The 13419-nt window shown below is 38.0% G+C and overlaps 1 protein-coding gene across 6 annotated transcripts in view; it reads right to left on the bottom strand.

The window, feature by feature from the left end:
- The window catches only part of PLCB1 (phospholipase C beta 1), a 661927-nt gene that overhangs the window by 116610 nt on the left and 531898 nt on the right, over positions 1-13419 (bottom strand). For all 6 annotated transcript variants that reach the window (XM_044385688.3, XM_044385692.3, XM_044385690.3 and 3 more), the window contains 3 exons: positions 12359-12458; positions 11555-11659; positions 10463-10572 (listed from right to left, as the gene is read on the bottom strand). In XM_044385688.3, coding sequence (XP_044241623.2) covers positions 10463-10572; positions 11555-11659; positions 12359-12458 — 315 coding nt within the window. The remainder of the gene's footprint in view (positions 1-10462; positions 10573-11554; positions 11660-12358; positions 12459-13419) is intronic.

The raw sequence follows: 13419 nt of genomic DNA, 5'->3' as shown, positions 1-13419 counted from the left end.
TACTGTGTTAACCAAGGACAGTGGGTACGAAATCTAATTGACCGTTCCCTCATGGAGAGTGCTTGTAGAGGCAGCTGTGGATCAGCGAGTGCTAGATGGTGTTAAACACACCAGCCACACTGCAGCCAGCGTCGGCTGCCTTCTCAACTCCACTATAGAGCAAAGAAATCCAAGGTGTTATTAAAGGTCTTTTACTAGGGGCGCCTGGGTGGCTCAGTGGATTAAGCGTCTGCCTTCTAGCTCAGGTCATGATCGCAGGGTCCTGGGACTGAGCCCACATCAGGCTATCTGCTCAGTGGGGAGCCTCCTTCTCCCTCTCCCTCTGTGCTCTTTCTTTCTCGCGCTCTCTCTCAAATAAATGGATAAATAAATCTTTTTTTAAAAAGTCTTTACTAAAGACTTTATTAAAGGTCGGATAACTTGCTAGAGGGCTCCCAGTTAACAGCAGGATTAGTGTTTGAATATGTGTTAGAATCTGAAGTCTGAATTTCACTACTGCCCTACTTTACTCTGAATTCTATGCTAATAACAACTTTTAAGGAACCACAAAGGTAACTTAATTTGCAGCTGAAATACAGAGATGTACAAACATCATTCTCAAAGAGTTTACTCTGTTACACTAAAAAGGCATTCATGTATAAAAAGCTAAATGAGTTAAATAGAACAGCTAAACACAAGAACTGAAAAACAAAGAATGCCTATAGCAGTAATACAACCCTAGAATTAAAGGTTGTGACATCATCACTGAAAGGTTGAATAATTCCCCTTTATAGATACGTGAGCTGAAATGCAAAAACCAAATTCCTTGTCCCGATCAAAAGACTCGGTGGGGGTCACCACCTGTGACTTTATTTCTACCCAGCCCTTCCCAAAATATTCTTTTTTATGAGTTTGAATAAAATAAGCATAAAATACTTTCATATTTTACTGGAAATTGTGATAAAAACAAAAGAACAAGAAATATCAGTTTTCTCAATTTAATGGAGAGATTCCTGGGATCCAGTTAAATAAATTTCAAGGAAAGAAGGTTCAAAGACAGTATGTTAGTTGCACCAGATTTTGCATAGTTGGGTGGAGAAAATTGTGCAGAACGAACTACAGTGTTAGGTGCCTGCCCTCTAGTGGCCAAATGGAACCATTACAGTATTTTGTCCTTCAAAACATGGAAAAATGGACTTGTTAAAACTAAGATTTTATTTAAAAAAATGTATATCCTTCCTCTTTCCAAAATGAACAGAAGTGACTTTATTTTTTTTTAAATGATTTTTTATTATATTATGTTAGTCACCATACAGTACATCCCCGGTTTCCGATGTAAGGCTCGATGATTCATTAGTTGTGTATAACACCCAGTGCACCATGCAATACGTGCCCTCCTTACTACCCATCACCGGTCTATCCCATCCCCCCACCCCCCTCCCCTCTGAAGTCCTCAGTTTGTTTCTCATAGTCCATAGTCTCTCATGTTTCATTCCCCCTTCTGATTACCGGAAGTGACTTTAAAATATAACACAAGTGGATCAGTAAGAGGATAACTGGAAAGGCTTTTTTTTTTTTTTTTACAAGTTTTGCAGAAGGACGTGATGCCATTTGGTACATCAGTTGAAAAGACTTCCACCCAGGGCATTAAAAATTTGGATCTGACAATCAAGCAATAAAAACTAGGATTCAAGGAATTTATTCGAGAGGGTAATATAGTAAGTAAGGGGGTCTTCCAAATTCCAAATATTTATTGTACTATTGGAGGTGTTGGGATGCCGCCCTGCCTGAGTCACCTAGAAGGTACAGTCCCTTCCATGTAGTGGTTAGGATGACGGCATCTTGATTCAGACACCAGATGAGTAAGGGGCAAGGTAGTCATCAGTTTTAACCGAATATCAAGGGCAAGGCTTATAATTTCATCATGTAGAAATCCAGTCCACTCAGGACAGATGTTGGCAATGAGGATGGCTTTGTCAGAACTAGCTTTTCCCTCAAGATAGAACTTCCTCAAACACACATACAATTGGTACCTTGAATTTATATTACCTTGAATGAAATTAAATAATGTATCCACTGCATATTTCTAAGGAATTAAAAACATTTCTTTTTTTAAAAAAGATTTTATTTATTTATTTGAGAGAGAGAGAGAGAGTGCGCACAAGAGGGGGAGGGTCAGAGGGAGAAGCAGACTCCCCACTGAGCAGGGACATGGGACTCCATCCTGGGACTCCAGGATCACGAGCTGAGCCAAAGGCAGTCACTTAACCAACTGAGCCACCCATGCGCCTGGAATTAAAAACATTACTAAAAACCTCCTGATGTATATATTCTGAAGCATTTCAGGATGAAGTATACTAATATTTACAACCTACTTTGAAATACATCAAAAAAGAAGATAGAATAATGGAGGATGGCTAGATAGATACAGATGTGATAAAGCAAATGCATCGAATGAATTTAAATTGTGGAATTCAGGTGATTGATATATAGAAGTTCATTATACAGTCCTTTCAACATTTGGGTATGCCTGAAAATTTTTATACTAAATGATGGCAAAACTATATTGTGAAGAATCTCCAGAGTGAGTTAAACGCAGAAAACAGCTCTAAGGAGCTGAATAAATTCATTGGTTCACTAAAGTTTTTGTCATATCTGTGATCACATAAAAAATCATCAACATTCACATGGTATCTTTGTTGGAACATGTGTAACAGCTGCTTACATGTATATGCATGAATTTGCAGGTCTCTTCCCCCTGACTGTAAGGCCTATGAGAGCATGTGATTTTTCTCATCATATATATATATAATATGTATATATATATAAAATATATATAGTATATAATACCCAGCATGGAGATTGGCAAAGTCGTGTTCAAAAATTTTTTTATTGAATGAATAAATGAAGAAATCTGCATTTTATTTGCAGCTCATGTATAATTACTACATATATGATCAATGACAAGGCCCTAAAACTAAAGAACCACCTGTTATGCTACTATAAGAAAAAATTTTTAATGAATGAATCAGTGAGTGAATGAAGATGCTGCTGTTTCCCTTGTCTGTAGAGTATCTGCCTTTAATTCAGAATTACAGCAGTTTATTTAGAAAGAGATTAAAGGGAGACACTATTTTACTTATTCTTCCTGCCAATTTTAATTTATTAGAAATATTTGATATAGTCTCCAAAGAAATCAGAAGAAATGAACTCTTCATAGTTGGGCAGAAATTGTGAGTTTTTCTTTTTAAAATGAAGGCAGACCAACCGTCCTTAACATTCATCTTGTGGGGGTGTATCTTTCGAATTAACGAAACCGAATCACTTGGCAGAGACTATGGTCAATCACTCACAGAACAGATTCTGGACAATTCCCTGGGAAGAGAGTTTCTCCTGGAGCCCTACTGGGGTTCTGTGATAAAGCTGACATTTTGGATGGAATAATGACTTTTTAATTCCACATAGGGAGAGTCCCAAGTGAGACACAGATGTAGGACTGCAAAGCACTGGTTCTCAGCGTGTGGTCCCTTCACCAGCAGCATTGACATCACTAACAAACTCATCAGAAAAGGAAATTCACCCCAGACCTACTCAGTCAGAAACTCTCAGGCCAAGGCCAGCAATCTGTGCTTTAAGAAGTGATCCAGGTGATTCTGAAGGATGCTGAAGTCTGAGGGCCTTGCTACTCAGAATCTGGTCCTCCAGGGGCACCTGGGTGGCTCAGCTGTTAAGCGTCTGCCTTAGGCTCAGGTCATGATCCCAGGATCCTGGGATCAAGCCCCGCATCGGGCTCCCTGCTTGGCAGGAAGCCTGCTTCTCCCTCTCACACTCCCCCTGCTTGTGTTCCCTCTCTCACTGTCTCTCTCTGTCAAATAAATAAATAAAATCTTAAAAAAGAAAATAAAGAAAGAATATGGTCCTACAGGTCAGCAGCAGCATTACTGGGAAGCTCTTTAGAAATGCAGAATTTTGTGCTCTGCTTCAGAACAAGGAAATCTGAATTTGCATTGTAACAAGATTCCTCAGGTGATCTGTATGCACAGTAAAATTTGAGACTTGCTCTAGAGCATGAAAAACTTTGTCATTGAGAGTCACACTTTTACAGTCCCTATGGTATGGGGCCTGACATGGACTACAGTATTCAAATTTCTGGGTGTATTGCTGTTTTGGGCAGATGACCCCAAAGCTCCTTATTTGAATCCATTGAAATCTGAAACATTGTTATGGAGGAAGTTTGTAAAAGCAGTGAGATGAACCAATCATTGAGTAGTTTTAACTCAAATTCATATATAGTCTTTTCTTGAGAACTCATTTACAAAGACTCTACTTCCTCCATTTTTTCTTACTGATATTAGGCAAATCAATCTACCATGATAAGCAACCGTTCCCTTTTTTAAAAATGTGTTGTCTAGTTAGGGCTCAGTTTTTTCCAGGGCACCCAATAAAATGCCTTGTAAACTCCAAAGCTGTAGATAGAAATGAAAGGGATAGTGTCATTATCTAAAGACCATCTCCAAAAAGGCAAACTTTCTCCTCCTACGTTATTGGATGCTTTAAAGTACAGGGATTGTGAGAAACTATTGTTTCTATAAGTTGGTATTTTGCTAAATTATTATTTCAGGAGTAAGATTTTCATTTAAAGAGAATCCAAAATGACTGGGAAACCTCATCTTTGATTTTAGTGCCACGTTCTTGAGCCATGGATGAGGTATCAAGCTTCTGTTTTAGAAATACTAAATGACACCCAGTGCTTTCCCTTAAGTTAAACACGGTAACCTTATGAGTTGTACCACCTTGAATTTTTGCTGTTGTTATCTTACTGGTGACATCCACACCAGACCGTATAAAACCTTTTTCTTTTCAAATAATCAAATCCCATCAAAGATGCCTACAATGCCATACACTGCATAAAGAAATAAATTATTTTACATTCCAGCTCACTTATAAGAACACATGAATGCAACAACTTTAAAAGTAGGCTTCTTGGAATAAATGGAATTATGGTGTTACTAAACAACTTTCCCTTCAACATCAAAGTGATATGAAGACCACTAACACACCTTCCTTCCCTTGTATAATACACACATAGACGATACAGGGAACTCTCGAGGACCAGAAATTTTGGCTTTGAGGGTTGAGTAAGGTTTGGGGCATCAGGTTCTCTGTCTTAGATCCTAACTTTCTCCAAGGGTGGAAATGAACACTTGGTGAATAAATGTGGCCTTTATAACTTTGAAGTTTTGAGTTGGGGGAACTGAATTTTGTCCAGAAGCCAATGTACAAACGAATCAAATGGAACCCACATATACAAACGTCACCACTGAAGAACAGTATAATAGCCAGTGATGTAAAGGGGGTGGAATATTGACATTTGATTCAACAAAAAATTCAAAGGATGCTACCATCTCAGGTAAAGGTCTTATATTCTGTGCTAAGTTATCCAAGCAACAAACTATAGAGGACAGAAAGAGGAATGAAGGGTAGTCCTTGTTAACAGTTACTAGAAAACTGCAGTTTTGTTATTGAGATAGTACAATGGGGTGGAGTGCAGACTCTTGCTACTCCAAGTATGCTCCGTGAAACAGCATTACCCCATCACCTGGGGCCTGTGAGAGATGCTGAGCCTCTCCCCACCCCAGACCTGCTTACTCAGGATGCCCTAGTCTGCACATCAGACTTCTGGAAATGCTGGTGTAGGACATGAGTTCTGGAGCTATATGGCTTGGATTTCAACACCAACACTGCTCCTTACTTGTTGTGTGACACTGGCTAGGAAATTGAATCTCTCAGTGCTCAAGTGTTAATACATGAAAGGGCTCAGAACGGTCCCAGGTACATAGTAAGTGCTCAGTAAAATGCATCTGCATTCCCCAACATGTTAAAGCAAGTCATGTCCAAATACTGCATTTGGACATTAACAATGTCACATAGTATTTTGTAATCAATACATTGGATATTTACTTTTTTATCTTTAAGGTATATTTTAAAAATATAAAATCAGAAGTGTTACTGATGTCTCATCAGGCATTTCTATAACCGCATGAAAACATTAAACATTAAAAATGGTTCTGAAGCCATTTTTAAAAATTAATATTTTTAAAAGAAAAATATATATACATCTACTTGCTAGAAGGACATACACCAAAAATGTTAACAGTATCTGCAAGATGACTGAGAGCTTTTTTGTGTGTGTGTGGTTTATTAGGTTTAAAAAATTTTTATATACTTTTTTTAAAATAAAGAAATAGCTATAAATATTATAAAGCCTTTGTTATAATTCAGATTAGGCAACTTTCTACAATTTTACTAACCCAGTGTCCTGAACGACGACTTTAAAAGCCACAAAATAAACCCAGCAACTCAAATCTCTATTATTCCCTAACTTACATAAATATATGTTGGATTTATATATAGGTATCTATCTATCTTTTCACATGATCTGAAACAAATGTCTAGTGGTCAAAGCATGGGGGAATTTTCAACTTGCCTACTTATTTGGTTTGCAAATTGCTCTATGAAGATAATTTATTAAAGTATTACAAATCTGGGAATATTTTGCAGTCCAATGAAGTCTTTAATTTTCAAATAGAAATGACCTTTATAACTACCAAGTTAAAAGGATTATACTAAAAAAGTCTTTGCTGCTAAAATAGTGTCTCCAGTGTCTGCCATGTCCTAGATAGAATTTTCTTTTGAGAAAACCATAGCTACTTATTTTCAGTGGCCTCATTCAAACAAACTTACATCATTACGAGGCAAGATAAAGGGCACACCGGTGTTCAAAGGTGTGGAATGACTTTTCCTTCCTAGCGTTACATGGTAAGGGCAAATGATTTTTTTTCTTGAGTTTCAAAAATGAGGTCATTTAGGGTTTTGACATTTCAAAGGAAAAAAACTATATTTTCTCTGTTGGACCATTTGGAATATATGGGATTCAATGCCTCTAAAATTATTTCTAAAACTGAAAATGTCTAAATATCCCCTAAATTTAACAAACACTATGCATTTACTGAAAATCCTTTCTGATCACCACTGCTAGAGGAGAAACAAAAATAAAGCTGACCTAAAATGCTACTTCTGTATTTTTATATCCATTAGCATTGCATTCTCTCTAAATAGATTTTTGATATTTGATGTTTGGTGCAAAGATAAGGCTTTGAAAGGATGGCAGTGTGACAGGATCCCTGACAACTTGAAGGCCCTTCCTCTCCCATTCCTTAGAGTCACATTTTTTTGCAATCATGAGAAAAATGGTCTCTCTGGTGCACCATGAGTAAAATACCCCCTTAGGAGACTTTTTATCTCAATTGTTGTACTATATAAGCAGAAACTGGCAGTGTCTTGAAATGTTCTCTTCAACTGAGTGTTCACTGCTTGGAGAACCTGGCTAACGAGTATGTAGAAATCGATGATAGAAAAAGTATTGTTTCTAAATAGTGACAATATATGCAATTTCACTTGAAAACGCTTTCTTTGAACTTCTATTTCCTAGAAAATAAAACATACCCAGTTGAAAAAAACAGATTCCTGTTCTCTAACTGGAGAAGGATGTTATTAAGGATTATTTCTGTCCACGTAAATTATCTTTACCTTGAATTGTATTTTATTACGTACATTAGTGAGCTAAGGCAGGTAGAAGAGAAAAGTGTCCCAGAGCTTCTGTTAGATTTCTAAGACATATTGGTGTCTGTAGGAGCAAAATGAGACATTCACTGAGTTGTCTTCTCTTAATCTTTTCGAAGGCCATTGGAAAGAAAAAGTGCTATGATCGCTAAAGAACTAACAGAATTAAAGATGTAACTATTGCCAAACATTCAAATTCTGGTTCCCAGACAAAAAAATTCAGAAAAGGACATTCATTCTTGATTTTCAGTATAAAACAGCTGCTATTCAGCCTTATTGTGCTCCCTATAAGCAGAATTCAACATGGTGGTGGTTGAGTGCGTGATTTACTGAGACAGTGCTCTCAGGAGAAAACTGCACGAAGGTGAGGAAAGCAGAGGAAGACCGGGAAAGAAGATTAAGTTGAAATGTGGTCTCAGCCTGGAGTCCAGCCTCAGCCTGATCTCATGGGGGCTCAGGAGTATGAGTCGTAATACAAAATTGCTCACCCAGAAGCAAGAGACCTGGGCTCTTATTCTCCTGGATCTTTCAGTCGCTCGGCATGGGTTACCCCCTTCCAAGAACAACCTACCAGACATCTCCAGCAAAGTAGCTCCTATCAGCCCAGGCCAGTCCTCTGGAGACGTCTGCGGCCATGAGCAATCTACAGCCCACACCTGCAGCAGCCCTGTGCCCATGGGTGAAGCAGCACTAAAATGCAGATCTGAGGGGCACCTGGGTAGCTCTGTTGGTTAAGCCTCTGCCTTCAACTCAGGTCACGAGCCCAGAGTCCTGGGATTGAGCCCTGTTTTGGGCTCCCTGCTCATCGAGGAGTCTGCTTCTCCTTCTCCCTCTGTGCGTGCTCTCTCTCTTTCTTTCTCAAATAAATAAAATCTTTAAAAAATAATAAATAATAAATAAAAAGAAGGTCTGGGTGGGACACTGATAGCATCTGCTTGGAGTGTAGGAACACCCCTCCTTCTGTGAGCCCTACACAAGCAGTGAGTGCTTGGACTAAGCCCTCAAAATTCACTCAGGGGGCCTAGGTGTTTCTCTTTTTTTTTTTTCCTTTCTGCAGAAGCTAAGCATAGATGTTGAAGGCACAAATAACTTTGGAAGTATATTCATGTCTGCTAGGCATAATTTTCTGGCAATATAAAATTTTCCTATAATCCTATTTACTACATACCACAATAAGCATTATTTATGAAACTTACCAGTCTAACTTTAAATTTCACTCTCTACTAGTCCTATGGGACATGATTCTGGCAGTGTAAATAAGAGCCTGGATGTTACTCTTATGTTACTCTTATGTTGAATATTTTCCTTTCTTTTCATTTTTTCTTATGTTCAATTAGCTCAATATATCTTAGATGAAAAATTTCTAAAATTCCATATAAAAAAAGAAGGAAATAATCATAGATGTGTCAGAAATGTATTTACATACATTCACTGAAGATCTGTTTAGAAGAGTGGAATATTTCAAATATCCAGTAATAGGGGATTGTTAAAATAAATTATGGTATGGCTATACAATTGAAAACCATGAAGTCATTAAAGGCTATGTCACAGAAGAATATTTAATGACATGGAAAACATTTGCAGTAAGTGAAAATAAAAGGTTAAAATACAGATTGTGAATATTATCCCATTTTATGAAAAAGTAAGAATTGCACATAAAAAGACTGGCTCTGTATACATTCCATATTTACTGTGTTATGTCTGGGTGGCTTAGGTGTTTGAATTATAGGTAATATCTTTGGGATTTTTCTTTTCTTATGTTTAGTTTAAAATTTTTCTATGATAAACCTAGGTTTCTTTTAGAATAAGAAAAAAGTTATTTAATAAATTATATCAACTTGGGGCGCCTGGGTGCCTTAGTCGGTTAAGCATCTGATTCTTGGTTTTGGCTCAGGTCGTGATCTCAGGGTTGTGAGATCAGGCCCTGAGTCTGCTTCTCCTTCTCCCTCTGGCCCTCCCCCCACTTGCATGCTCGCTTGCTCTCTCTCAAATAAATAAATAAATCTTAAAAAAATAAATTACATCAACTTTAATGGACTTGGCTATTAGTTATAGTTATCCAAACAATTTTCAAAATTTCTTCCTCCCATTCTGATAGTTCTCCATTTTTTTCCCATCTTTCTCCATGAATCTATCTTCAGAATGTTCAAATGAAGTATGAAAATAGCTTATTTCTTTCACTATTTTTAATAATGGTTTTACCTCCTATCATTAAAGTATATTTCACTTTTTTGAAAACTAAAGGACTGCCAGTCTACATAGAAGCTTTATATTTTTAACTTTCACTTCTAATAGTTCTAGTTCCTTCCTTAATTATTCTTTGCATTGTGACATTTCATTTAGAAAATATACCAATTATTTGGGAATATGCATTATAATATATAAGTATACAATGTAATAATAGTAATAAACATTTTATGGTTCATACTACGCACTAGGTATTTGTATTAAGGAGTTTATGTATTCTAAGAAGTCACAAAAGCACTTTGAAATCCTGCACTTTAGATTAAAGACAAAAGATTAAAGACAAAAGAAAATAGTAAATGACATGATGATCATATTCTTTTGTAAGTGCTTTAGTCACCTCTAAGCAATATGAAATCAGTTAGAAACTTTCACCTGAAACGGCCAGATGTGGACTGTTCAAAGCAGGCACAAAATAAGATGCTGGTGTGGGCACAGAATACCAGAAGAGGATGAAATATGAAAAATTCAGTCAATCATGTAGATGTTTTATGAGACGATGCTGAGCTCCACCAGAGTTTTTCCAATGTGCTGTTTTCTTCTCCTACATAGGCAAAGCCAGCCAATGGGTGTGGAAATCATGATTAATACACATAAGATTAGAGCGCTTGCTCACCTCTTTCTTTACTTCTTCTTCATCTTCCAGTGTCAAAGCAGCTAACTGTTTAGCTCTTTGCTCCATCAGATTCACATATCGTATTGGATTTGACAAAGCTTCAATCACATCTAAATAAGGAAGAGACATTTTAGATCAAAGGTCCCAGATACATTGATTATCCACTATCCACCCATCCATCCAACCATTCATCCATCCATCCACTCATCCATCCATGCATTCACTCATCATCTGTCTACTCACCCACCCATCCACCGAATTGTCATCCATCTTCTACTCTCCCATCTACCATGTAACTCTCCACTCATCCATCCTTTGCTTCAACCTCAGGAAGACAGAACTCAAAGGAGTTCAGCTCTGACAGCCAAACTGGACAGGCTCCAACCCAGGATACCTCAATATTCCATAGTTTTTAGTTTCTTTTTGAAGGGTCCATCCATTCTAACAATGGCCCACGCATTTGTCCTATTTGGCCCACATGGTGTTTCATAAATGAAGGAAGATATTTCAAAGAAAAGCCTGCTTTCCAGACTGTTGAAACAACCCAAAGACTTGGCAATCTAAGTATCATTCACACATGATACTGTCTAGTTAGAGTGAGTTATGGCTGCCATCTCTGGATCGGCATGTGCTCCAAGTTTGCCATAGTCTCCACCACTCCCCAATACCTTACACTTCACACTATGAGTATTTAAATTTATGATTCCTGGTTGACATTGTCACAAGTTAATTCCTCTAAACTTAGGATTTCACCCATGAAAAGGATCTGGCTTCTAAAACTGGTTGAAGATAAATTCATTGTACAGGTCTAGATACACTGTTATAGTACCAAGTAGCATGGGTTAGAAATTGCTGGACAAGAATAATACCACTAGTAGATAAATATACTCAATATTTTATTGGGATTTCAGTGAAATGAAATTAAAATTTATTCACAAATTGCTTGAGCAATTTAATCAACATACATACATAAATAGAAGTGATTCTGAGGCCAGAATTTCCTGCCTATTTTTGGTCCAGTTTTCCTTCCACTAAACCACAAAAATAAGGATGGTCCCAGATAGAAACATCCCCTTGACTTAGGTTGTTTACCTGCATATGTATCTGGGACATAGTCTTTCACCTCTATGTAGACAAAGACAGCTGGGAGCGTCAGAGGCTGGTTCCTCTCATTCCTCAGACAGATGTAGTGATAGCCTAGAGGGTGACATTAATACTGTGTATTGCATATTTTCTTCACAATGTTAGTTATAACAGAGGAACATCTATGTGATGGAAATGTTTATTTTAGGTGACTTTGGATGACAAACAGGTCACTTCTTTCTCATTTTAATCACATGGTTTTATGTGATATTATTTTTCTCATCAGACAGGAAAACAACGTTGATTCTGATTATTTTCCTTTCCAAACATGTTTTTCCCCACAAAAGAGAATTTAAAACTGTATGTCATAGACTGAATTATTGGTCCAAATTCTTCCCCTGTATGTGATTTCTTGACTTGGGGCTTAGCCATATGCTTTGCTTTAGACAGTGGGATATTAGTGATGTGGTGCAAACAGAGGGTTAAAATGTGCTTGCAGAGTCAGGCTTGCCCTTATGCCTTCCAGAGGGTGGCCATAAACGTCCATACTGTGCATACCACTGTTCCTTCCACCTGGAAGCCTGAATGAGAGCATGTGGAACAGATCTAACTCCAGCCCTCAGTCTAAAGCACAACTGCATGGCTGAGCCCAGCCAAAATCTGCCAACCCACAGACTTAGGAGCATGAAGATAAAGCACTTGTTGTAAGCCACTGAGTTTTCAGGTAGTTTCCTGAGTCACCGTTTAACAACCATGTAAGGTAGCGATGGTTTTCTTTACAGCTTTGGCAGTTTCTCACCACACTATCCATACCTGGCCGAATCGCCTGTACTGGTAAGATCCGGTGACCGATAAATTTACCCCCTTCTTCATAAACTGCTATCCTCAAACAGGCCAGCGAAGGAAGAACCACCTAGAGGGAAATTCAGGATACAAGTGGTTACAAGAAGGAGCAACTCCAAGAAAGAATTAGAAAGATAATATTCAAATTTGTCCTGTGTTTCCAAATTCAAGTAGAAGTTTCTATTTAGCGATTGACTAAAAGTGAAGTTGTTGTTCTAGAACTTAGATTTTCAAAAGGAATCCCAGAGCTATGGCTTTGTCTATGTCTTATCACCTTGTCATAAGGAGGGATTTGTTCAACATGTAGACCATTTACTTTTTTTTTTTATTATGTTCAGTGAGCCAACACATAGTACATCATTAGGTTTTGAGATAGAGTTCAGTGTAGACCATTACTTTTGACACGAACATTCTCAATATGGAAATGACGAAAGTTTAAATATAAAGTTAGTAGTCTTATCACTATTTGAGCATTTACTCTTACATTTTCTTTTTTCCTTTTCTTTGAGAGAGTGCGAGCGTGAACAGGGAGGAGAGGGGAAGGAGAGGGAGAGAGGAAGGAGGCTCCACACCCAGCACGGAGCTCCGTGTGGGGTTCATTCCCGTGACCCTGAGATCATGACCTGAACTGAAATCAAGAGTTGGATGCTTAGCCGACTGAGCCACCCAGGTGCCCCTACTCTTATATTTTCAAAACAAATTGCTTTTATACTTTCAAAGCAAAAGAACACATGCAAAAATAGAGCTTTCAGGGGCGCCTGGGTGGCTCAGTTGTTAAGCGTCTACCTTCGGCTCAGGGCGTGATCCTGGAGTTCTGGGATCGAGCCCCACGTCAGGCTCTTCCGCTGAGAGCCTGCTTCTTTCTCTCCCACTCCTCCTGCTTGTGTTCCCTCTCTCATTGGTTGTCACTCTCTCTGTCAAATGAATAAATAAAATCTTAAAAAAAAAATAGAGCTTTCAGAATGGCTTTCAAAATGAGATTGCTTTATAAATAATTCCCAAATTAGCAACAATTGCTCATCCCCCCCCCC

Source organism: Ursus arctos, unplaced genomic scaffold (assembly GCF_023065955.2).
Source record: "Ursus arctos isolate Adak ecotype North America unplaced genomic scaffold, UrsArc2.0 scaffold_16, whole genome shotgun sequence".
Taxonomy (NCBI): Eukaryota; Metazoa; Chordata; class Mammalia; order Carnivora; family Ursidae; genus Ursus; species Ursus arctos.
The sequence above is the reverse complement of the archived record's forward strand: the minus strand, read 5'-3'. Positions and strand labels throughout refer to the sequence as shown.